At 37.0% G+C, this 26,635-nt stretch overlaps 1 protein-coding gene across 2 annotated transcripts in view; it reads right to left on the bottom strand.

Annotated features, from left to right (window-relative positions):
• Nucleotides 1-1,550: 1,550 nt before the first annotated feature.
• The window catches only part of rims2a (regulating synaptic membrane exocytosis 2a), a 167,193-nt gene continuing 142,108 nt past the window's right edge, over nucleotides 1,551-26,635 (bottom strand). The window contains exons 1-6 of one of the 2 annotated variants that reach the window (XM_060861273.1): nucleotides 7,532-8,050; nucleotides 4,918-5,059; nucleotides 4,687-4,799; nucleotides 4,437-4,538; nucleotides 4,204-4,343; nucleotides 1,551-2,307 (exon numbers count right to left, since the gene is read on the bottom strand). In XM_060861273.1, coding sequence (XP_060717256.1) covers nucleotides 2,092-2,307; nucleotides 4,204-4,343; nucleotides 4,437-4,538; nucleotides 4,687-4,799; nucleotides 4,918-5,059; nucleotides 7,532-7,703 — 885 coding nt within the window. In that variant the 5' untranslated portion in view covers nucleotides 7,704-8,050 and the 3' untranslated portion in view covers nucleotides 1,551-2,091. Of the gene's footprint in view, nucleotides 2,308-4,203; nucleotides 4,344-4,436; nucleotides 4,539-4,686; nucleotides 4,800-4,917; nucleotides 5,060-7,531; nucleotides 8,051-26,635 lie in introns of those variants that run through there. The other variant, XM_060861272.1, reaches the window with a different exon arrangement.

The raw sequence follows: 26,635 nt of genomic DNA, 5'->3' as shown, positions 1-26,635 counted from the left end.
TCTTTAAATCCAAATTCCATAACTTATGACATATAATATATACAATTTTCAAATCAGAGAGAAACTATACATAGCTCAATAGTGAAAAGGAAAGATAGTGAATGAACATCAAAATAGATTTCACTTAACATGGAAGAGGAATAATGTCTCAATGTAACTCCATTCTGACATTATACCTAGAAGAATTATCTCAAAGTTTTGATAATCACCAAAAAAAAAAAAAAAAAAAAAAAAAAAAAAGATTATCTGGCGTTGGCTTGTAAATAAAATAACAAAAATATATTAAAGGAACTTTCTGAAAACTAAGCAAGAAGACAAAAATCTAGTAATAGAAATCTATTTTCTATCATGGCAAGTTTTCATGTCATGCGAAAGTCCATGTTGTCCCAGTTCCAGGGTCATGTGTGTAAAACTGCACTACGCAATACTGAAACTGTCCATGAGATGCAGGAAACCATTTGTAAATGAATCGTGGGATCATTTCATCCTGAATACTGGGAGAGAATCTTTGTTTCCAGGATATAAAAATTCCCATCTTTTTTTTTTGTTTTTTTGTTTTTTAAAACAAAATTGGACAAAATTGGTGGAATGTTTTATTCAAACCCAGGCAAATTCTCCTAAAATTCAATCAGGGGCCAAAGAAACGTAGTGAACATGCACTGTACAAGAAATAAAAAAAATTATATATATATATATATATATATATATATATATATATATATATATATATATATATATATATAATTTTTTTTCCTTTCCAAATTTTTATCAAAACATGCTGTTACTGCTCATTGTGCCCAAGCCATGTTGCAGAAAATCCATCTCAACATGCTTGTTAAATCTAATCGAGTCCAAATGGAGTAAAAAATGGCAAGACTGTTTGATCAGCCCTGCGTAAATGTGGGAACGGTATCTGAGGGGGGGAAATCTGACAAGAGCAGCAAGTTACCCTGGGACAAGAGAGAGAAAAAGAAACGTGTATAATTTGCACATGATCTCTGATCTCCTTTATCAATGACATAAATAATACATTTTTCATTTTCTTTGTGTCACATGAAGTTTTTTTTTCTCCCTGTAAATAATTTCTATAGTCCTTATTTAAATGTAATGTCCGTAAAAATACAGTATAGACCCTGGCACGGGCTTCAGGATAATAAAACAGGATTCCTATGTTTTTTTTTTTAAACCACACCATTGCATTTACTCCCCATGAAAACCATGCACTAGTGAAATTTCTTTTTAAAAATAATAGAAATTTTCAAAAAATGGCTGATCTGTTTCAACTGTGTATATTTTTTTTATTTTCCTTTTTTTTTGCAAGTTGCAATCTCATGAAAATATTTGTTTCTTTAAGATCAGCTAAATTTTGTGTCCATGCAAAAGGAAAAAAAAAAAAAAGAGTCCCTTTGAAATTTCATACATCAACAGAAATATCATTCCGCTCCAAAGCGTTCATCCGGGGAATCTCGAAGCGTCTCTTTTCTGTTGATAATATCCTTCTCAGTATTGCGATTTTTTGTTTGTTTGTTTTTTTTTTTACAAAAAAAAAATTTTCTATAAACAGTCTTGCTTGCGATCGTGTGCATATCTGGGGAGTGCAGACAGTTTAATACGAACTTATTTCCATATGACAAACTCTGGGTCTGAATAAATGGCATGACCCATTTAAGAGTAACGCTCTTCATCCGTTCACATACAAATGAACAATGAACGGTAATGGAAGAGAAACAAATGAGCAATAATATGGGCTTTGTGTAGAACCCCATGGCTTTGAAAAGGACAAAAAACAGGTCCATTTCCTTCATCTGGCTGTTCCCCGATTGTAGGGGTCGGTCTCCATGCTCAACATGTGCGAGGCTTTAGGTTTATTTATCTTTTATTAGTATTATCATCTTTTATTTGTTTATTTCTTTATATTTTGCGAGCAAACACAGGACCGATTTCACCCCTAAGAAACAGGCTCAGAAGACGACACCAAGCATGCAGTGTGTGTTACTGGGGAGGGGCAGCAACTGGCCTCAAATCTCAAAATCTCCCACCATCAGGATGATGGATGATGCTACAACAACCACGCTAGTCATTAGCGCTGTGCTACGAGCGGCTGAACGGCACAGAGCTGCTGTCCAGGGAGGTCTGTGATGCTCTTCGAGTCAGAGGAGCGAGCGTCGGGTCCACCAGGGAGGATGGGGGGAAGAGCTTAAACCAGCCAATCACCATGTTGGACAAGTCCAGCTCGTCTAAAAGTATTTGAACGGCGCCCATAAAGGATTTGTGGTCCATTCGTCCATAATCTCCCCACACAATGACCTGATGATAATGAAAAAGAAATAATGTTACACCACTACTACTGTCTCCAGTCACCTACTGAGGTGCACTGAGGTATTAGAATAATTAGATTAGTTTAGAGATTGATAAACGCTAGCGTTGAGTCACCATATATGAGACAAATACAACCTTATTGTAATTATTTTCTGTTATCGTAGTATAGTCTAATGTATAGTGTTGTGTATAGTTTACTGTATAGTGTTGTATTTAGTCTAATGTATAGTGTTGTGTATAGTTTAATGTATAGTGTTGTGTATAGTTTAATGTATTGTGCTGTGTATAGTTTAATGTATAGTGTTGTGTATGGTTTACAGTATACAGTAGTGTTGTGTATAGTCTCTGGTATAGTGTTGTGTATAGTTTACTGTATAGTTCTGTGTATAGTCTCTGATATAGTGTTGTGTATAGTTTATAGTGTTGTGTATAGTTTACTGCATAGTGTTGTTTATAGTTTACTGCATATTGTTGTGTCTAGTTTACTGTATAGTTCTGTGTATAGTCTCTGATGTAGTGTTGTGTATAGTTTACTGCATAGTGTTGTGTATAGTTTACTGTATAGTGTTGTGTATAGTTTATAGTGTTGTGTATAGTTTACTGTATAGTGTTGTGTATAGTTTATAGTGTTGTATATAGTTTACTGTATAGTGTTGTGTATAGTTTACTGTATAGTGTTATGTATAGTTTACTGCATATTGTTGTGTCTAGTCTCTGATGTAGTGTTGTGTATAGTTTACTGCATAGTGTTGTGTATAGTTTATAGTGTTGTGTATAGTTTACTGTATAGTGTTGTGTATAGTCTCTGATGTAGTGTTGTGTATAGTTTACTGCATAGTGTTGTGTATAGTTTACTGTATAGTTCTGTGTATAGTCTCTGATGTAGTGTTGTGTATAGTTTACTGTATAGTGTTGTGTATAGTTTAGTGTTGTGTATAGTTTACTGTATAGTGTTGTGTATAGTTTATAGTGTTGTGTATAGTTTACTTCATAGTGTTGTGTATAGTTTATTGTGTTGTGTATAGTTTACTGTATAGTGTTGTGTATAGTCTCTGATGTAGTGTTGTGTATAGTTTACTGCATAGTGTTGTGTATAGTTTATAGTGTTGTGTATAGTTTACTGTATAGTGTTGTGTATAGTCTCTGATGTAGTGTTGTGTATAGTTTACTTCATAGTGTTGTGTATAGTTTATTGTGTTGTGTATAGTTTACTGTATAGTGTTGTGTATAGTCTCTGATGTAGTGTTGTGTATAGTCTCTGATGTAGTGTTGTGTATAGTTTACTGCATAGTGTTGTGTATAGTTTATAGTGTTGTGTATAGTTTACTGTATAGTGTTGTGTATAGTCTCTGATGTAGTGTTGTGTATAGTTTACTGCATAGTGTTGTGTATAGTTTATAGTGTTGTGTATAGTTTACTGTATAGTTCTGTGTATAGTCTCTGATGTAGTGTTGTGTATAGTCTCTGATGTAGTGTTGTGTATAGTTTACTGCATAGTGTTGTGTATAGTTTATAGTGTTGTGTATAGTTTACTGTATAGTGTTGTGTATAGTCTCTGATGTAGTGTTGTGTATAGTTTACTGCATAGTGTTGTGTATAGTTTATAGTGTTGTGTATAGTTTACTGTATAGTTCTGTGTATAGTCTCTGATGTAGTGTTGTGTATAGTTTAATGTATAGTGTTGTGTATAGTTTATAGTGTTGTGTATAGTTTACTGTATAGTGTTGTGTATAGTCTCTGATGTAGTGTTGTGTATAGTTTAATGTATAGTGCTATATAGTTGACTCTATGGTTTGACTTTGTGCACTGTTGTCTGCAGTTCTGTGTTAAACCTAGCAGTGTCTCCTGGAGAAACTACTGTATATTGTGGAAAATGTTGCTCACCTGTAAGACTTTTCCCCCTGGACTCTCTTCGAAGGACAGCTGCTGCTGATAAAGAGGGTCCAAGGTTTTGCGTGCTACTTTTGTTTTCTTTTTGGCTACGCATGCCCCGTTTTCCAGCAAGTACACCTTCACATAAGGGGCTGGACACATACAGAGGGACAGCAGTTAGGTTAGACAAAATGGCTTGATCCACCCTCATGACATCATGTTACAGACTGATAATCTAATCTTACCTGGCAGTGCCTTAGATCCTGGTTTACCCACAAGGCCTCTGGCCCGAATGATCTCTACCTCCAGAGCTCCTTTCTTTTCTACCATTCCGATCTGAATGTCGCCTGGGCACAGAAGGAAGAAATCCAGGATAAGTAACAGGGATACTTTACATTCTATTATCGTACCTCATGGAACACAAAGCATTTGTATATCAATTGAAGCAAAGGAGACAGGTTAGTAAAACTGCATGGGTATATTTTCAGCACTCACCCATGGGAGGTGTAGCCAAAGTCTGTCGACCTACTAACTGGGCGGGGCCTAGTCCATCCAGGAAGTCACTGAACTGGCTGTCTGATGAGAGTCGCACTCCGGGAAAGATCAGGCTACAAGAGAAAAATCTTTTACTGTTAAAACTCTACACCAACAACAAAACAGAAAAAAGTTGCTTGACAGTATATTTGTAAGTGTGTGTGTATGTGTGTGTGTGTCTATGATACTCACTTCCCCTCAGAGCTGAAGCTGTTCATACTGCCGTCGGTGGACTCGCGGCTGGCCTGCCGCGTCATCCTGCTCCTCATCTCCACAGCCAGGCCTGTTTCAGTGCTTCTCTGAACAGTGCTGCGCAGCTTCTTTCCTCCTGCTTCTACACGGAGGCCCAAAGAAAAAATATTCGTTCTTAGTCATGAATTCAGAGCAGAAGTTTTGCAGAAAGAAAGAAATATTTTGTCATGTCATAAAAAAATAAATCAACATAATGTTGCTTGGTTATGATCAGAGTTTTCTCTTAGAATCGCACAGAAATGCAAAATATCTACACATATAGAAGGGAGCAAAAGGGAAAAGATACCATAAACACCTTAGAAGCAAATCAAGGTTTTCTTGAATGACCAAAATAGTGCTGTGAAAATGCAAAGATATTATAGATATTTTGCACCTGGTGTTTTTATAACCTCCCATAGCATATTATTCATTGTTCACATTCAAAGTTGTATCCAGTAACTACAGTGAAACGAAAGGCTACAAAGGCTTTCAAGGATAAATACATAAAAAAAATTAAAAAAAAAAATGCTGATTTTGGGTCATCTCATTTGATTTTTTGAATGCATTTGGATTTGATTTTTAATTTTCAGGAATCAAAAGCAGGAATCAAAACTACACAGAAGGTTGGAAGTAGACGATGGGGCTGATTTCTTTCTAGCCCAGGCTGTAAACACTGCTAGATTTGTCATCTGAAGGGACTAATTTATTTGAGCCTGCTTTGCTGATACAAAAAATTGCAAATTATAGAAATGGAAAAAAAAAAATTATGTGAAATTATTTGAGAGGTTTATTGCAATTTCATGGGCCTTTATTCTTTTAAGGCATTTCTCTAAACATTACATGGACACACATGCACACTGCATTGGTTCTCCTCAGCTGATCCAAGGTGACAGCTGACTCGTTCTATCAGACATGATACTCATCTCTGAATGTAACAAGCACTGACCAATCGCACGCATATATATATACAATATATTCTATATTACAATGTATTCTATATTACAATCCTGCAATATGCAAAGCATCTTCTAATACCACTGAAAATGGAGATATATTATCTATATTAATATATATATATATATTAATTAGGGCATAATTATATAAATAGAATTTGTGCAAAGAATCCGAATGCAGCATCGGCTCACACAGACCTGTCGTTTGGAATAAACAGGACGGAGCACCAGATGACTGGTTCTTCCAGTAGTGAAAACAATACAACATGCACAGCCATTGGATTTCATTTCCTTTCAGTGTGAAAGTTTCACATAGGAGTAAGTTATCGTTTGTGTGTAACCTGTGCGAACAGGAAAATGAAAACGTTGTCGACATTCAAAACTAAGCACAAATTAAATTTGGGCAGCTCGTTATCTGATGTTATTACTGCTGTTAAATAACTGATTGAGTTAAGGTAGTATTCAGGATTTGTAGGATTTTTATGAAATGTTTGCCTAAAATATTAATAATTATGAATCCCTTAAACATGACGAAGCAATGAATGATCACAGTTTGAGAAACATGTATAATAGTATGTTTACATTATACATGTTGTAATGGTAACTAGCTAACTAGATATTTCTATTTCTAATATGACTTAAGACACAAATATTTTTTAACTATAAAAGCCCATGAAATATTAGCAGATCTAGCAGTTGCCTTTACTTGCAGTATTTAATTTTTTATTATAATGTTCATATAATTTAATTACATATTAATTTACAAAAGTTAAAGAAACCAATCCTGCGATGAGAGTCGCAATGAGAGTCCCAAAATGGGAACAAACCTAAATTATAAACATCATCAAAGTCTTAAAAGTATTTTTTTTTCAGACCCATGGACACCACATACACACTTCTGATTCAGCATCTTCCTCCTCTTCCACTGACTCTGAGCAGACACTGTGCCCACCGAGTCCACCTCACTAATCAGCAATGTTAGTACACATGCCCTCGTTAACAGGGTCATAATTACCTCTGAGAAAAAAAAAACCCGTTTCCAAATGCCAGTTCCAGCAAGAAAATTTGTTCCCTCATTAATCCTGCTCTCGTTATTAAATCAAACCGAGCCGAATGAAAGCTCCCTTCTCAGAGAATCGTCTGGAATGTTTGTGATCAAGCATGCTTAAGATTACTGAATAGACAACATTACAAATATTAAGATTCCAAACAAAGGTTTACTCTGGTTTTAATATGTTATTAATAGCAAGAAACTGAGAGAACGCAAGAGCTAGACTGAAGCTTCAAGGTCAGGATATGTGCTGGCAACCTTGGCTGAGGCTTGATCAAAACACAGCATAATTTTTCTATTAGATTTATTACGTAGAAATAGAATAAGTTATTAGAATATAAGATGTTAGATCGGCTCAACAAATCATTTTGGCAAGCCGAAGAGGTTGATGTCTAAATCTAAAACAATCTGTTAAAGAACTACTGATAGAAATGACACTGAAATAAACATCAGTCATACAGCATTACATTAGTAAGAGAATTTAAAATCCAAGCACACATCCATCTCTTCCTCTTCTCCTATCTCTCCATCTCACCAGAAACCAATATCCAAGAACCAGGATCTCTCTCACCTCCTTCCTCTTCGTCGAACGAGTTCATGCAAGGGAAGTAGACAGCCAGTGCCTCGAATGAGGCAGACAGGCTCATGCGGCTCTGGGAGCGCTGCATGCGCCCGTTCCCGGAGCTGGAGCATGATCCGGTGCTCGTTGTGGTGCTAGTGGCATCGGGGCTCTGCCTTCCCATGTTGCTCAAGGACGACTTTTGTGCCGAAAGAACTCAAACAAAGAAACGTGAATGCTCAAAATTGAGATGCTGCTCTTTACAAGAAGAGAAGCCCATAGACTAAGTAGTAGCAGATTGTACTACTGTGTGTGTTTTGGTTGTGTGTGAGTGAGACAGAGTAAGAGAGAAAGATCCCTGGAGTATGCAGCACTAGAGCTCTGAACTGAAAGAGGCTGTCGGCTTGTCTCGGCTCCTCTCCGTTCTAGAGAACGCACACACTCCGACTCTATCACTTTCTCTCTCTCAAACACGCAGAGCGGGGGGAGGGAGAGCAGAGCTGTCTTTCCTCCTCCCTCAGCCAATCAGAGAATGAGCTGTGGCTAAGCGCCTAAGACCTAATGAGCTCTACCCAGAGATACAGCATCAGTGTGTGTCTGTGTTCTGTGTGTGTGGCCATTAGCATCTCCTCCATCCTCCTGAATTCCAGACAGACATGTACCACACCTCAGACACTCTCAGTTCACGTGGCGAACATGCACACACACATGCCCACAAGCGCACACATGCACACAAACACGAGGTAAGACATCCGTCCATTTAGTAAACGTTTCTTTTCTTCGGATAACAAATAGAGTCGGCTGTTTGTCTACCTGTAATTACAGCCGCTCTTGTTTTATAGTCTAAGAAGTCCATCATTTCCCAGCAAGAAGCCTGACTCAATAACAAAAACATTTCACTTCAGATTTAATAAAAAAGAAATAAATTAAGGATGATTCACAAGTTCACCAAAGAGTGATAAGAAAAAAAACAAACATTGAATATCGATAATGGATAGTAAGCAGTTACCACAGAAAATGAATCATAGCTAGCTTATAGTTACCACAGAAATCTAAGAGATATCTAAAAGTTGCCTCAAGTTATTATTGATAGTTAATTAATTTTATCACAGCACAGTATTGATAGTTAGATAAAAGGTTACCTCAGAAATGTACTGTACTTTTGAGATTAATCAATGTTGATTCAATCAATCGATTAACATCAATGTTACCTCAGAAAACAGTTATTTTTATTATTGAAAGCTAAATGTTACCTCAGAAAACAGTTAACTAACTGCTACCACATAAGATTAATGATAAATAGCAAGAAGTCAGCACAGAAGTCTAATGATAGCTTTTTAGTAGCTATGTATAAGTTACCTCAAAAAATTGCTAACTAAATGCTATCACAGAAGATTACTGATAGCACGCTCAGAGTTACGATCACTATTGATAGTTAGTTTAAACTAAAGGCTAAAAACTAAACTGATGATGTAAAAATGTATCCGTACCTAAATCACAGACTTCTGTAAAGATAGCTAGCTCATGTAGGAGTAGTGGCTCTAATGTGTATCGATTTCTTGAGAATCGATACACATTAGATCGCATTATATTAGAACTATTATGATCTTTATACAAAGAACTTACAGCTCTAAATGTGCTCATGTGAAGAAGAAAAAAATTCTACAATGATATCACCATGGGATTAGTGATAGGAAAGCTGAGGGAGAACTAATTACATGCGTTACTTAAAAGATGAAGATCTTATTAGGGAAAAAGCATTCTATCCTTCTATCCACAGCTGCTGGGGGATTTAGAGAGTGCCGAGAGCAAACACTATATGATATGAATGAACGTACAGGAGTGTTGAAATGAAAGGTTTGATATAAGGATTCCAAAATGTCTTTTTTTTTTAATAGAGAGACTAATATTTGAACAATAAATACTGAATAATCTATATCAAGTAACGTATATTATATTTAATACATGTTTATTACACTACAGAACCCTACCCCACAGAACTATAATGCACTATAATGATCACATTATTGTGCATTACCCTGTGCATAGTTACCAAATGCACTTTAATTACTCTGTAATGTACTTTTACAGTCACACAATGCACTACAAAGTCCATATAAAGAAAGTACTATTATGGTCCCACCATGTGTTACAATGACCATATAAAGCACTATTATGACCACACAATGCACTATTATGATCACACACTGCAATGTACTTCTATGACCCCACAATGCACAGCTACCATATGCACATTATAATGCACTCTTATAACCCCTTAATGCACTACTGTACTAAGATCCCAAAATGCACTACTATGACCATATACATTAGCGATAAACTTCTCAAGCTCCACTACACATCACTTTGTTGCCTTTATGACCCTCTATGTCTTCTCACACAGATCCTTCCACTAATTGTCATCAAATGACAGTTAAAACCATACAGAGCTGAGTCAGAAAGTGTTAGCTTAACCCATACAGTGCTGAAGCACACACACACACACACACACACACACGCACACAAAGGATGTGGCTAATACAGTATAATATTGCATACATATGATGCTGAGATGTGGACTGTTCTATGCAACTGCAAAGAGGTGATTACAAATCGGTACATCTGAATGTGGCAATTAAAAGATTAAAGTCAGAATTATAACATCTTTATGAAAGCGTTCTAAATTAATTTTAAAATACTCTTATCTGGACCGGTTACAACAGTTCAATTAACACCCAGGATTTCTCCATTGAGAGCCAAAAAGGTACTCTTATTCACTTACTGGCTAGCAAAATGAAAAGCAAATGTCAAGCATGCATCGTTAGGCCAGTGAGCTAATGCCGCTGCATATTACCCTGTATGTAAATTTTGTTCTTTATTATTCAGATGAGTTCAGGGAACGGTGTGAAGTTTAGAAACTAGAACCTACTTAAAATGGAGGCGCTTGGGGTTAGTAGGACATGCTCAATTCCATGTGCATGCGTTCTGTGCCAGGTATCTGCTGTGTCATCGTTGATAATCTAAGAAGCGTCTGTGTCCAGTGTGTTGTGTCTGCAACGTCATCTCAGTGAAAACAGAACTACCGTTACACTATCAATCGATTAGACAGGTCTTTTGTATACAAGGCTAAAAATAATTATTTGAAGATCAGAAATTAGCAAGTGACATCAGCTGTTGTGACATGAAACATCACACTCAACATGACACTCGATGAACGTAAACAGTCATGGCAATTTATTCCAGCATGTGACTTCTACCAGAACAGAATTATTATATGATTGATGATTGTCTTCATCACCAGGCTTCATGTTGAGCCGTTGTTTATGGTAACCTTGAAACATTTGCCGTGGGCCAATTAGCCATCTACTGTTTTAAACAGTAATAAATAATAGCTCTAAACACTCTTTATATTTAGATCAAGCCTTAAGACATTGTCCATTAGTGACTGAGTATTAAAATGGTTTACTTGAGTATTAAAAATATTACACACAGCGAAGAGAACGTGGCCATAAAGGTCACGTATATATGGTCAGCTTAAAACACACAATAAAAAATATGATATAATAAAACCATATAGGATATTCAGATGAAGACTGAAATCATCTGAAGATTGGAAAAACATCATCTTGTCTCTGTAGCCTTTGTTCTTGACTAGCAATAGTTAAACCCGAAACAGTCTTCTAGTGTTATAGCTGATCCATCTCAAAGTTCTGAATTCTGAGATGCTTTTTTCTCACCATTGCTGTACAGAGTGATTATTTTAGTTACGATAGACTTCTTATCTACTCGAATCAGTCATGCCATTCTTCTCTGAGCTCTCTCATAAACTAGACAGTTTTGCCTTTAAGAAAGAACCTTTTTGATCCTTTTTGATTCTCAAACCTTCTTGTGAAAACCCTAGAGACCGCTGTGTGTGTAAATGCCAGGATATCTGCAGATTCTGAGATCCTCAAACCAGCCCATCTGGCACCAAAACTCATGCTATGGTCAAAGATAAAAAAAAAAATAGTTAAATTTTTAACCAACATTAAGCTGTTGAACTCCTCAACAGTGAGCAGTAGTCATACATGTAATATACTACAGTTCTCTGACAGGATTTCCGGCTGTCTGTTTTAGACATCTCTTTAGAAGTCTCGGGACTGAGAATGTTTCACTTTTTGCAATAACATCCTATTCATATCCTTATAACTAATTTTACGGAAAGTCAAGAGGAAAGGACTGTTTAGAACACGTCAAATGTGATAAGAGGAACTAATTTGTTTTGTGTATATGCCAAATTTAACAGAACCAAAAATGGATATGAAAATGGATTTATGTTTAAACCAGAAAATGGTTTGCAAGAAGTTGGTTTGCTTCAGGAGAACATGTTTCATGTTCTCCTGAAGCAAACCAACTTCTTGCAAACCATTTTTCTTGTAAACCATTCTAAATATTCCATATACTCTTTGTGTAAAACTTGATTTATGTCAGTGAATATATGATTACTAGAATACCAGATGATGAACAGACACTTCTGGAAAACTGCTCTCACACTAATTTTATAAAAAGCTGCCAGTAATGCTCATCATTGTCTAATTATTGTGAAACACCCTTCTCTGAAATCCTCCATCCAAACATTTTACATTTGCTTGGGCCTTAGACGCATAAACTCGCTCACTGCTAAAGAAGGAACAAGAATGAGTACATAGTAAAACATGTTGGGTTCAAAGTAGACACAGAGTCTGGAATCTGGAGCTTGTTTTTAGTAGCTCATCTTTTTGGGACTCGGGGAAAAAATGGCTTACTTATAACAATAACTGTAGAGGAATCATATCCTAAAAAGTTTGTATAAACAAACCTGGATTGCAATGAAGAGGAAATGGTGGCTGTGTGTGCGTGCATGCGCGCGTGTGTGTGTGAGAGAGTGTGTGTGTTCTTGCATGTGATTGATGAAGCTCCAGACACTGCAATGTGACTCTGGGTGTGTGAATAAACACACTAATGGAGCAGATCGGTGTGTTTACATCCTTTGATATCTGTCTGGAACCTTGTCTCGGTGCTGCACACTGTCACTTCTGGGCTTGTACCCTTCCTAGAGATCTACTCAAGCAAGAACTCTTAAAAGATGGACCTTTATGGTCACACAACCGGTGTGTTCTGTTTGTGTTGAAACCAAGAATTGACTTTCCATTTTCCAAAAAGAAAAAAAAAAAATTCATACGACAGTTAGTTGCCAACAATTTTGCTTAACTTTTTTTTTTTTAAAATTTATTAAAGATCAAAACAAAAGACATTTTATAAATCTATTTGTAGTTACATTCATTGTTATTGAAGAGTCTTAAAGCAAGTTGGTTTCTGTTATCACTTATGTTACTGCAGCTATAAACTCTGGCGTGTTCACTCAGTTCTTCTCAGCCTCTATTTTTTTCTTTATCTCTCTATATAAGCAGTTTGTCAGATTACACAAAGCCACCAAACAGCAGAAAATTTAAGACACCATAAATTTAAAGGAACGACTGTCCCAATTGTTGACTGCTGACTGCATACTTCTTCCAAAAATACTAAACATCATCCTAAACAAAACATCACACTTACAATCATATTCAAAACCTGTTTATGTGACACACTTTTTTTTAAAAACCTGCTTATAACCAATCAGAATCAATGTTACTCATGTAATTCTCCTTAGGTTTCAGTAATTTCTATCTAACTTTTTCTTAACATAACGAATGTAAATATACAACCGTCCATGTTGCTCAATCTAGGACAAAGAAGATGTAAGTAATACAAATACAAGCATCTCTGAAGCAATCAGAAATAATGTGTCATGGTGAGAAAAAGTGTTACTCTCTTCCCTGACATCTATGGTGCAAACGTGGACAGATGGCAAGCGAGACAGAGACAGAAAAAGAAAGATGTGTGATAAGTAGATGATTTATGGATGGATTGATGGACGGATGGATGGATAGTTGGATGGGCTGATGGATGGATGGATTGGTGGAAGGTGGACGGGCAGATAAATGAATGGATGGATGGATAGATAGATGGATGGAGGAATGGAACGTGAATGGAATGCCAAAAAATATGAACTCAACCTACACATTCCCCTTTAAGAGTTCCTCATTATGCTGAGTAACATAAATGAGGAAACAGGAATAGAGGAACCAACCATTGAGAAACCATCACGTACAACTAAAACACTTTTTAAGAAATCCTTAAAAAAACAAGGAAGTGTATTAAACTGTAGGCAGAAAGAAGAAACAGAGCTGGATTTCTGGTTCCTTGTCACACTGTTTGGAGGCGTGTGAGTCACAACATTGAGAGATTTAACATGCTAAAAAAAGGCTTGCTCCTTTAAAAATACTGTTTTACAAATTCTGCGTGTTGGTCTCTATGCCAATACATATTAAAAATACCTTTCACTGGTTTAGCAACAGAAATAAATTAGATTAAGTGTGATCACCTCATGTGGTTTTATTTATATAGTAATCTTATTATGCATACAGTATGAATAAAAGACGCGCTGACTAAATGAATGACTAACTGGTTTACTTACTTCTCTGTCCAGTCTTCTTTAAATTTATAAATCATTTATATATGGTCACGTGATTGGCTATGCCACAAAGAGAATTTGAACAGAAACTTGAACAAAATCCAGTTTTCATCATTGGAACATCTAAGTTTTGTCGAACTAATATAATTTATGAGGCTGCACCCAAAACATGAGCTGACCTTCTGAGTGAAATCAACAATGACAGGATGGGTTACATAGCAATCAGCTCAGAATCCTTTCCACTGACCAATGTTGCTAATTCATTAATACATGGAAAAGCTTCATTAGAAGCCCGTAAAGTCAAGTTGTGCATCAAAAGATATATGTATATTCAATGTATGTAAACGGAATCAATATCATTAATATATACCCGGGGGGCACGGTGGCTTAGTGGTTAGCACGTTGGCCTCACACCTCCAGGGTTGAGGGTTTGATTCCCGCCTCCGCCTTGTGTGTGTGGAGTTTGCATGTTCTCCCCGTGCCTCAGGGGTTTCCTCCGGGTACTCCGGTTTCCTCCCCCGGTCCAAAGACATGCATGGTAGGTTGAAAATTGTCCGTAGTGTGTGATTGTGTGAGTGAATGAGAGTGTGTATGCCCTGGGATGGGTTGGCACTCCGTCCAGGGTGTATCCTGCCTTGATGCCCGATGACACCTGAGATAGGCACAAGGCTCCCCGTGACCCGAGGTAGTTCGGATAAGCGGTAAAATGAGTGAGTGAGTGAGTAATATATACCCTTGTGCAGAGATGCAGAGTTAAATGACTCAGAGATGGGCGACTCGACTTGACGAGTCAGACTTAAGTCGCAAATTTGAGACTGGCTTTACAAATATTAAAAAAAGACTCGACTTGGCTTTGACCTGACATTCATGACATGAGACTTACTTGTGACTTGCACATGTGTGACTTACTCCCACCTCTGCCCTTGTATCTTTTATATAACAAACTAAGTATGGAATTGACAATAAAATGTTTGAAAGTAGAATTTTTCAGCTACTTACCAAAAAAAAAAAAAAAAGAAGCATAGTTCAATGAAGCACTTATCCAATCACATGTAATTAGCACAATAACAATTGAGCTTTAAAATCTCTGAACTAAAATTAATTTTCACTGAAGAATCCACACTGCTAAAGTATTTCCAGTAAACATAAGGAGCTCCGGCTCCTATCTAATGCAGCGTCAGACTACTAGGAAAGATGCAGGAAATCCAGAAAGATGCAGGATTTTCCTACATTAAAAGAACATTCATTCAGAGTTGATTCCAAAAGAACTTAATGAACTGTAACAAAAAAAAAAGCAAGCATTCTTGGATTCATTTCACTAATGAACATGTACAATGGCTATTTTACTGTTTAGGTTGTAATATGAAACATCTAGCATATTGAGGTGTTTGGTGTGTGTATCATCAATATTCATATCGTTTACATTGTTTAAAAGTAAAGATAAAATAAGGCGGTTCGATTTTAAAGAAAAATATTTAAAAAAAAAAGTTATAAGTTTTAAAATGTCAGGGTTAAGCAAAGCTCTTTCTTTCCCCAGTGTATGCAGGTTTAGGATTTATCCTCCATGTGAAAACTGCGCACCTGAAGAGACCTGACCACCTCAAGGCACAGAGGAAAAGGCCATCCGGTTACCTTCCTGTCTTCCTCATATATCATCCTGCTACCGCTGAGATTAATTAGAGCACTACAGAGGCAGAGGTGAGGTAAAGATGACGGCTCGGGATAAGATAAATTACCGTTAGCTTCACATGGCTTGCTCATAAGTGGAGTTGGTTAAATGAGGCTTGTGTTGCGAACGCTGCAGACGGATAACAGAAAGATGTGAATATAGAACACGGAAGAACTGGAACACGCATTGCCATGGCAACACTGAATCTGTGTCAACTCACAACTTGATAGTGCCTCAGTGCTTACTGCTTTTTTTTTTGGGGCTTTGCCACTTTGTCCCCTGAATAGAATCACAAGGCACAATGCAGAATCCTTACAAAACATTGGGGTATTTTTGGTTTTCAGTCACAAGGCTAAAAACTGCAGGTCAAAAACAGGAAGACGGAGATCTTATTTAAGCCGCCTTGGCTGTTTCTTATTATATTATATATTTCTCATTGACTAAAACTAAAATGTTTGAGTTCTGGTGGTCCTAAAACAGTAGAGCCCATCATGCACCATAAATCAAAGGAAAAATGAATGTACACCACTAAGAACCTCTTTGAGCTTGAAAAGTATTTCTGAGGATGAATTCGCTCATTTGCTCATAAAAGTCATTTGCTTTTATTAGATCTATAGATTATTAATAACATTTAACTGCTTATTTAATGCCAGGTTAAGTTGATTTCATGATGATGTTGATTTTTAACAACTGCTCTATACTGTACTTAGAACAATGGTCTATATAGTAAACAGTGAACGAGTGTAAAAGAGTGATTTCCGACGGCTTTTGTTGATCTTTCGGTGCCTCACTCCACACAACCCTCAAAAATCATTCAAAATGTCCATTCTATCATTTCTTTTCTGTTTATTTGTTATCATTTTCTTTTGTTTTACCTTTTCTGTTGTTGACTTTGGCTCGATATTTAGTGGTCCTGACTTGAATGCCTTTAAATCTGTATTACTGATATAATATCAATTTCAAATTTTTTGCTGGTTGTTTATAAAGGTTTGCATTGACTAAAGCTCTGAACGGGTTAGCTGATGTTTTGCTGATCTCCTGAAGCAGTATAACCTCACCATAGTCACTCCATTCAGGCATAATAATAGTAATGAAGATCGTTTTCAGAGCAGCTGATTGGTTTTTATTACAACGGCGTATCAAACTCTGAAGAAACTTAACACTAGCTCAATATTGCCTACAAGCCATTATCCCATAGCAATAGCCATCAATAAGCCATTATCAATGGCTGTAAATGCCAAATGCTGTAAATGCAATGTTTTAAATCCAGGTTTCAACTTATTTTGTTCAGTAATGTATTGAAATTCTCATAGTGCACATTGGTTTTGTAGCACAATTCATTATTAAAGCCTAACTTGATCATACAGTGGCAGAATTGGTGGCAAAGAGTTAAAAATTGTGAAAAATTATGAACAATTTAGTCACATTAAAAAACAAGATCAATGTTGGTAGCTTTTTGATCAGTTTTGTATGAAGAGTCATAAAAGGGTGTACACACTGACTCTGCCCCAAACCCTAAGCCTAATTACCTTTATTGCTCAGGTCATGTAAATGTAGGTCAAGGGTAAGTTATAAAGTAAACTTAAAACGATCATGGATGAACAAACTCCTGATCATTTGGTGCACGGTCCCCAGTGTTCTATATAAACAGCGTGAATTTAAAATAAATAGAACTGCATATAAAAGGTGCATGCCTGTAGCAGAACTGTGTCTGTGTTAGTAATCTGATGCTGGTACTGCTACAAGACTTTCAGCATAACATTTATCTTGAGACTGCCTGGTGTGAAACCTGAGCTTCAAAGTGAATGTGTACAGATCATCTGCCTCTCTGCAATGCAGCACGGTTGGCCATCTATGGACTGCTGTGCACACCACATGGCTCTCTCCTTCTTTATCTCTCTATCTCCAGCCGTGCAATGACTGGGTCAAACACAGCACAGATATCCGCAAACGAGACGCGTTGTCCAAGCCTCAGAATCAAATGACACCGGCTGGTTAAAATATAATAATAAATGGAATCAATAAAACTTAGGTCCTTTAAATAAGCTGCATATCAACAAATCAGTAAGCGCTATGGTGCTACCGTTGTGCCAGGATTTTTTCAAAATGGCTTCCACCCTCATTATTTGTCAGCTTATAAAATCAAATCCTTTCCACTATATACTATTATTTCCCAATGTGATTTTCAGAAGCTATGAGTTATAGTTTATAGCCATAAACTAATTTGTGTTTATTTGAGAATATTCCATATGTGACTTGATTTCTTCTGCTATAATATGATGTAAAAGTAAATCATACAGAAGCACTGTTGTTATGTCGAACAATACCTTAAGCTCAAACTCCCAACATGCACAGCAGCCTATAAACATGGCTGTACTGGAAAACACTTTCCAGACTGCACACTTACTTCAGTCAGTTAGGACTGCACACTACTTTGAAGCCTCATGCTTTTCCCCCTAATTTATAATATCAATTTTTATTCATTTATCAAAAATGTGTAAATACTGTTAGATAAATTAGTTATGATCAACAAAGTTATGAAGGAAAATGAGAAATGATAGGAAGATATCTGTAGCACTAATAATGAAACAGTTTAATCTAACACAATATAACTAATATAATATTAATGAATTATTTGATTATTATTATTATTATGATCGCTGTTTGTTAGCTAGCAACAGCCTGAGCTCTGTATTTGTGGTTCTTCACAGAAAACCGATGCGAAGTCTGAGCACAGACGACACAAAGGATGTCTCTCTGTCCCATTCCAGAATAATACACATACAGTGTGAGTCATTTTAAATTGAGCACATTCATTACTAAATATAGCACTGTCTCAGGATGTACCATCCTGCTTTCTTTGTAGCTTTTTTGGCACAATGAATCTAGCTTTCACTGAGCCAAGAAGGTGCAGAGAGAAAGAGGAAAAAAAGCAATATTTTCTACACAGCCTCCAGCTTCCTGGTACGGCACAAGAAATCCGGAAAAAGTTCTTCAAATAATCAAGCTATTAAAGTTCAATCTCATTGTTATTCATGTATTCCGTCAAGTCAGCAACTTGATTTAGATGCCTTACTAAAATACTGATCTAAAACATAAATACATTTTTGTACTGAGTATAAAAATATTAAATCCGAATCACTGGACTTGCTCTAAACTTTGCAAGAGATCTGGTAGTAAATTTGAAAACTTTTAAACACTAACGCTCAAACCCGAGTGCAGGAACATAGTTTCCATAGTTGATAAAAAAAGAGTCAACTCTTTCTCTCACCGTGCATGCTTTAGGAAGGTTAGCCTGCATCTGGTAATACCTTAAAAGAGATCACAGAAGTCTTTGTTTGTAGACACTCGCCTTGAATCATAACTCATTGTTTACATGCATGCATACAAGAGATAGGGATTAACAAATCATACATTTATCAGCAAGTAAACGTTCCAGTGTTCTGCCCCAATCCTGTAAAGGCTAAAATAATGGTAGCTAACAAACTGTAATAATGTACATATGTAATAATGTACCTGTAGCTTGCTAGTTAACCAACTAGCTAGCATCCCAGATTGTATACTTCTACACAATTCTACACCATTTTGCCGTACAAATATCATGTGCAATGCATCTACACAGAGGAGAAAACAACGTCAAGATGATCGATGCCACTGCAGCAATCCTGTTGTGGGATTTTTAAAAATTCACTGGATTCTGCTAAAGCTAGTGGTGTGTTTGTCGTCATTTGCCATGGACTCGGAAACGTCCGGTTAGTGTTTCTTTGAAGACGACACGATACAAACCTTCTAGAATTCATACACTATATGGTAGAGTACACAGTGCAGTCCACACTTGAGGCACTGGTTCCCCTTTACCATGATCTCCGTGCCAGGAAGTTCATTTGTCTTGTGCTTGCTAGTATACAGTATGTGGATACACTGTGGCACAAGCTACACTGCACTTCTGATTTAATAAAGTGTCATTTATACAGGGAATTAGAAGTGTATTAGTGAAGGTTCTGTGCTAGTAACAAGAAAGTTATGAGGTTTAAATCCCAGGACAGCCTGAGACTGTTGTGCCCTTGAGCAACTCTTTGCATCTATTGCCTCAGCCACACTGACACTTTACCCATGGCTCAAAGAGCATATGATATTTTTGTACACTGGCAATCAGATTGGCTTTCTGTACTTCTGTACACTAATTTCCACTATGGAGAGAAAAAGTTTTGAACACTATGACACAATAAGATTTTGGGAGAATATAATCACTGGACTGAAAAAGAAAGGACACAGATTGTGGTCTGCTGTATCGGCTATTGTATTATTTAGACGCTACAACTTTAAAAGGAAATGTTTAACAAACACGCGACTCTGTTTGAAGATGTTTAATATTTTGACTGTCAAAGTGAATGTCGTGCTATGATCAAGCTGTTGTGTGGCTTAGTGAAATTCAGTTAAAACAAAATAAATCAATTCAGTCTGTAATCAGATACCAGACATCAAAATATCAGCAATTCTACTGAGCTTCAGTTCAGTTCAGGAATGGAATCTTAAATTTTATTTTATTTTATTTTATTTTAATTTATTTTAATTTATTTATTTATTTATTTATTTATTTATTTATTTATTTATTTATTTATTTTTGGGTGTGGTTAGAAAACGCTAGACTTTTCTGGTTGTGTTCAGGATTTTCATTCATCAATTTTCAGAATTATGTGATTCTTAAGGGATTGTGAAAGGATTTCTCTAAAATATCTATGAAAATATATAGATCTTCATCACATTTTCTGGCATAAAACAAAATATAGAATGCTGGAGAACCAGCTCACATCTTCTGTGCCCACACCTATAGAGCTTAAAGTCAGTCCTTAGCTCTCCAGCATTAATATCAAGGAGGTCAGTATATATAAAGTTCATTACTAATATAGGATTACTTTACTGCAGTCCTTGTGACTTTATAAACGTTAAAAGTCTTGTTATTCTGAGAACCGGGTATGATATGTGAAGCAGCGGAGTACACGTGACACAAAATGCAATTATGTGCCTTGCCCTGTGAGCACCACATCCTCAGTGAAACATAATGCTGCCAAAGTGCTGAACACTGTAATGCGGTTAAGGGAAGCTGAAGCCTTTTCCCTAAAGACAGAACAGGGTACGGTGTGATTTGAATAACATGTAAATAGGACAATTTTTTTTTTTTTACTTAGCGGAAAACAACAACAAAAACAACATCCAGTTTCGTGTCCAATTACAGGTTCGACTTTTAGTTCTTGGCATGAAGAGTGAGACAGAAACAGTGAAAGTGTGGTGTGTGCTGTAGAGCGGTACTACACGTGACTGCTGCTCATGCTTAGCTAGTCTTCACAAGTCCCAGGAGACGACAAATGTGCTGGTGAGCATTCACAAAGCACATTCTGCACATTACGGCAGAGAAAGGAGGTCAGATCAGCTCACGAAGCCTGAAATAACAGCCTTTTTATCACAGTGAGTTGGAGTTTTGTGGGTGTGCATACATATATATATATATATATATATATATATATATATAGTGTGTAAAGTGTATGTATAGTGTAAAGTGTGTAAGTTCAACATCAGGACATTATCTGTCATCATCATCATCATCATATGTTCTGAGACAGACAGTCGCGATTTCTTTCTTTTCTTCTCTTGAAGCTTACTGAATGCTAAATAATTCAGCACCCTTGGCAATAGCATGAGCCTCTATCCCCTGCACATGGATCTCAACAATGTTTCAATGAGTCTATGGAGATCTGCATCTTTAACATTTGCATTTTTATCTTTAGATTGGTGTCCATTTGCAGGAGCTCGTCCCGAATAACCCTACTACCCTACAAGGGAGTAATATGTCTGAATTCTTCGTATTTATTAAACAGTAGGTGAGATATACTGAGATGACTGCCTCCTAGATTCTACTGTAAATTTTTTATATATCCCAGAAGGCAAATGGACCTGCACAAAACAGCTGTCATAATCAAAAACAGTCCAAGCGAGCACATCAGCTCTGGTAATAATAAGTGCTATAGGTAATAAACATTGTTCCTTGTTGTTAAAAAATACTTTATTCATTCATTCATTCATTTTCTACCGCTTATCCGGACTACTCGGGTCACGGGGAGCCTGTGCCCATCTCAGGCGTCATCAGGCATCAAGGCAGGATACACCCTGGACATAGTGCCAACCCATCGCAGGGCACACACACACTCTCATTCACTCACACACTACGGACAATTTTCCAGAGATGCCAATCAACCTACCATGCATGTCTTTGGGCCGGGGAGGAAACCAGAGTACCCGGAAGAAACCCCCGAGGCACGGGGAGAACATGCAAACTCCACACACACAAGGCGGAGGCGGGAATCGAACCCCCAACCCTGGAGGTGCTAACCACTGAGCCACCATGCCCCCCAAATTCTTGTTTAACAAAATTTAATTAAGAAGAAAGATCAGCGGATATGGTATCATCGGCCGAGCAGCAGGTACTGAATTGAATGGTTTAGTTGCTGTTATGCTTGAGGTTTCTGTTTCAATTTCTGTGACTCTCTATGAGATATGAACTTGAGAACAAACAGCACATGCTAAAACCTCATTTAAATATTGTTCCTCCCCCGATATTGCACATCACGTCATCAATGTGATTATTCCTTTGCAAATCACCCACAAAAGGCCATTGCATATGCAAATCAGCACTTGTTATTTGGAATATTACTAAACCAGGCCTGTATGCTCAGCGTTCTTGCTTTTCTTTTTAACAACAGAACAATAAAAGAACAAAAATCAAATGTAATATAATATGTTGGACAATAATAAGGGAACAGACTTGTATAAAAAAAAAAAACAAAGTTTACATAAAAATCTACACAATGTTGAATAATGTTTCAAGGAATCAAGCAAGCTACAGGATGAACAATAATGAGCTCATTTTCACATATGAGGCAGGATCCAGATATCACAAAACAGTGTTCTTCACTAATGTATATAAAGACTCTATAACGCATTACAAATGACTAAGTAAAAAAAAAAGTTAGTTTTTTAATAACTAGATTAAGTAGCATTTAAGTTTACACTAAGTAGTGTCAGTCATTAAGAAAAAGAAACCGACTTGAATAACACCACTTGTCCTGGTGGCTTTAAAACAGCTCAGTCAAAGTTTTGCTAGCTGTCAGATTGTCAGGTGTAATTTTATTTTATTCCATAGCATTCTTTAATACAGAATTAAAAACTGTAATATTTTCTTCCATTATCACTGGCCATTTGACTAAAACTTTTAAACAAGCTGTTATCACAGACCTAATTAAAAAAAACCTGACCTCAACCTCTGTCAGTTAGGACAATATCATATATCCCTTTATTTCTCCAAGATCCAGCACAGTAGTTGTAACGTCTCATCCAATCACCGAATAAGGGAGCCCTGATCGGAATTCTGAACCACTTTCGGTTCATTTCCGGGTTTCTATGTGGTGTATGTTCTTTGCCAGCCATACGTTTGTAATTTTGCACCTTTTCTCCCAGTTACGATTGTTTGGATTGAATTTTAGATTGTTTGCCTTCACTTTTTAATCTTAGCTTATGGATTTGACACCATGTGCCTCCTTTAGGTTCATTACAGTAGTTATGCTCATACAGGCATAAGAATAACATTCATGAAATGATTCAGTCAGAATTTAGGCCTTATCACAGCATAGAGACAGCACTGGTTAAAGTAGTAAATGTCATACTAGTTATCACTGATCAGGTTCGCATCTCATTGCTTGTGCTTGACCTTTTGACACCACTGATCATTCAATTCTCCTTCATAAACTGGAAAATGTTGTTGGAGTTAAGGGAACAGCCCTCTTCTGGCTCAGGTCTTATTTGACTGTCCGTGATGACTTTTCTATATGTACAAGGTAAAGTTTGGTGTAGCTTAATAAAGCTGAAGAACTTTTTCATTTCCTTCTATTAAATGATCTGTCTGTTCATTAATTTCTATAAAAACATGTACGGCCCTGCTTTATAACTTAACAGTGTGCGTTTATAGGCATTTTAGAATCCTCTATATGATCACAGAAGCATCTTCAGCTCTGTCTGTATCCACCAATGCTATAAACATTCTTTTGATAACCAGTTTAATTGGGCAGCCAGATGTAATGAGGTCATATTAGCGAACATGAAATTATTTAATCATTTAGCTCTTGCAATATGCTTAATGTCCAGTGGTAAAACCAGTAAGGAGGCAACAAAACACATATACTGTAAGCATGTTTACAAACCATAGAGAGTGCATTTATATGCCAAGCGCTTATAATGCAAGCATTCTCATCAAACTGAATGTCTAATTGTAAATTTTGGTCCATCATGCAGTCTCAACAAACCTGATCTTTACTGATTTACCAAATGCCATATTGCAGTAAGGGTTATGCTTAGATATATATCACTTTCAAACAATGACTCATCTGCTAAAATCTGCTGAATTTATTGCTTTCTCACGGCAACTTATTGAAAGTACAAACAGAATAAGAAATAGATTGATGGTGATTTCATGGAAGTCCCTACTGGAGATTTTTATATACGCAATAGCAATAGCAATAAAAAACGTCAATCCAGAAGCTTCTACGCCAAATTCCAGTGACAGCCAAGCTTCTGGCACTTGTCATTCCAGGCTCCAGATTGCTCGCACTGCGACACTTCCTCCTGGCCATCGCACATCTTTCATTTCCACTCCAGTCTCTAGTCCATCTGGCACAAATGGCACCACGTTTGCAGACATTGCACAGTGAAAAGACTTTACAATTACTAAAGCAAAGGACACACGGCCACGTGCTGTCTAGTCACAAGCAGCATATGACTGCACTGCTATATGTATAGCAAGGGATTTTGGGTCGAACGAAAAATCTGAACGTGAGAGCAACAAAAGCGAATAATAGTGAAGATGACTTCATTTAAAAATGAATTACTGCTGTGCTTTGAGTCCTCACGTGCTCAGACAGAGCGACAGACTGGACATCATGTTCAGACCTGATGATTCAATGGGTCAGCGTCAAGTAGTCGGCAGGTCAGTATCTTTTTTTTCTGCATGTCTCTCTCACTCTCTCTCTCTCTCTCTCTCTCTCTGTCTTAGTGTATTCTGTCTCGTTTAGATCAATGACCATTAAACATTCTTATTGATGACATTCACTGAAGAAATAATCAATTATGAGTAGGAAATTGGCACAGATGACACACTGGGCAGACACATGCGCTTTTTTACAAACATGATTGAATAGGCTTGCTTTATTAGACGTAACCGATGTACGCTTTTGTACAGCAATTAGAGGTTTAGTGCGAGCAATTAGTCAAAGTTTGTAAATTAAAAACCTATGACTGACACCTAGAGCCACTGCTGTGTCCTGATGCAAAAGTATTAACCATCAGATGATCGGCTCATCTTGAAATAAATCCTGTCTTAATGGGATAAACTGGTGGCCCAATTTTCCTTCAATCAATTACATTTTTACTTTAAACAAACTAAAATAATGGTGAAGAGTATGGATAGCTTCTTCTAGTTGAGACCATTTTTGAATTGATGTACTTGAGGTTTAGGAACTGGTGAAGAACATTTTGTATAGGATATTTGGAGGTCTTAAAAGATACAGATCTGCCCTAATATGGAAAACCTGTTGAAATGTCTCCCTGATCATTTTTTCCAATTAAACTTGATCACAATATAGGCATAGTAATAGTATGGTTTAAGATAGTGGTTGCACATGTAACTAGCCTATGATGTCAGCTATTGTCACCTCTTAAGGAATGGTTCCTATTCTGAATCAAATATAATGCCTTCATATATGTAGTTTTTCCATAATGATAGTAATTACAGGCTTCCAGGTTTGTAAAAAGCATTCATTTGTCAAACGGGAGACAGAATGAAAGATATGTGAGAGTAATTTCTGAGAATTTCTGTCCTGTCGTTCTGACATTTCCTGATCACAGTGTACAAGGTTTCTCTATAGTATAGAGTTAATGTGTTTACTTGCTCCAGCAAATAATATGTATTTACTTGTGTTGGGGAGGACACGGTGGCTTAGTGGTTAGCACGTTCGGCCTCACACCTCCAGGGTTGGGGGTTCGATTCCCGCCTCCGCCTTGTGTGTGTGGAGTTCACATGTTCTTCCCGTGCCTCGGGGGTTTCCTCCGGGTACTCCGGTTTCCTCCCCCGGTCCAAAGACATGCATGGTAGGTTGATTGGCATCTCTGGAAAATTGTCCGTAGTGTGTGATTGCGTGAGTGAATGAGAGTGTGTGTGTGTGCCCTGCGATGGGTTGGCACTCCGTCCAGGGTGTATCCTGCCTTGATGCCCGATGATGCCTGAGATAGGCACAGGCTCCCCGTGACCCGAGGTAGTTCGGATAAGCGGTAGAAAATGAATGAGATGAGTGAGTACTTGTGTTGGTTGGTAGGATGGTTGGTTGAAATGGGCTGGCAGGCTAATACTCATGGTGTTTGTCATAAGGCAAACTATTTTGCATTTTTATGAAATCAAGAAGCACCACCAAGGTATTTTTAAAATAAACAAATCAGTGTAAAGAAGTCTGTGGCTGATTTCCTTCTAGCCCAGACTGTAGATTCATGCAGCCTATAAGTTATAAGTGTGTTAGTGGACTGCACAGTGTGAAACACAACCTTAGCTTTTAGAAGGATTTTAACTAATGACTTTTAACTAAGCACACACTGTCTACACAAAACTGACAACATGACAGAAGCCAGCCGTTTTGTGTTGTCTAGTTAAACTGAAAGAGTTACAACCTTTATTACCATGCTCAAAAAAAACACAAACCCAGTGTGTGTGATGGATTCTTGTTATGCCTTCTTATATCTTGAGATCTTATGATAAAGTTCAGAGACAAAGACATTAACTATTGATAGATATTAGATATTAGTCATCGCTGCTTATATT

Source organism: Tachysurus vachellii, chromosome 25 (assembly GCF_030014155.1).
Source record: "Tachysurus vachellii isolate PV-2020 chromosome 25, HZAU_Pvac_v1, whole genome shotgun sequence".
NCBI classification, from domain to species: domain Eukaryota; kingdom Metazoa; phylum Chordata; class Actinopteri; order Siluriformes; family Bagridae; genus Tachysurus; species Tachysurus vachellii.
The sequence above is the reverse complement of the archived record's forward strand: the minus strand, read 5'-3'. Positions and strand labels throughout refer to the sequence as shown.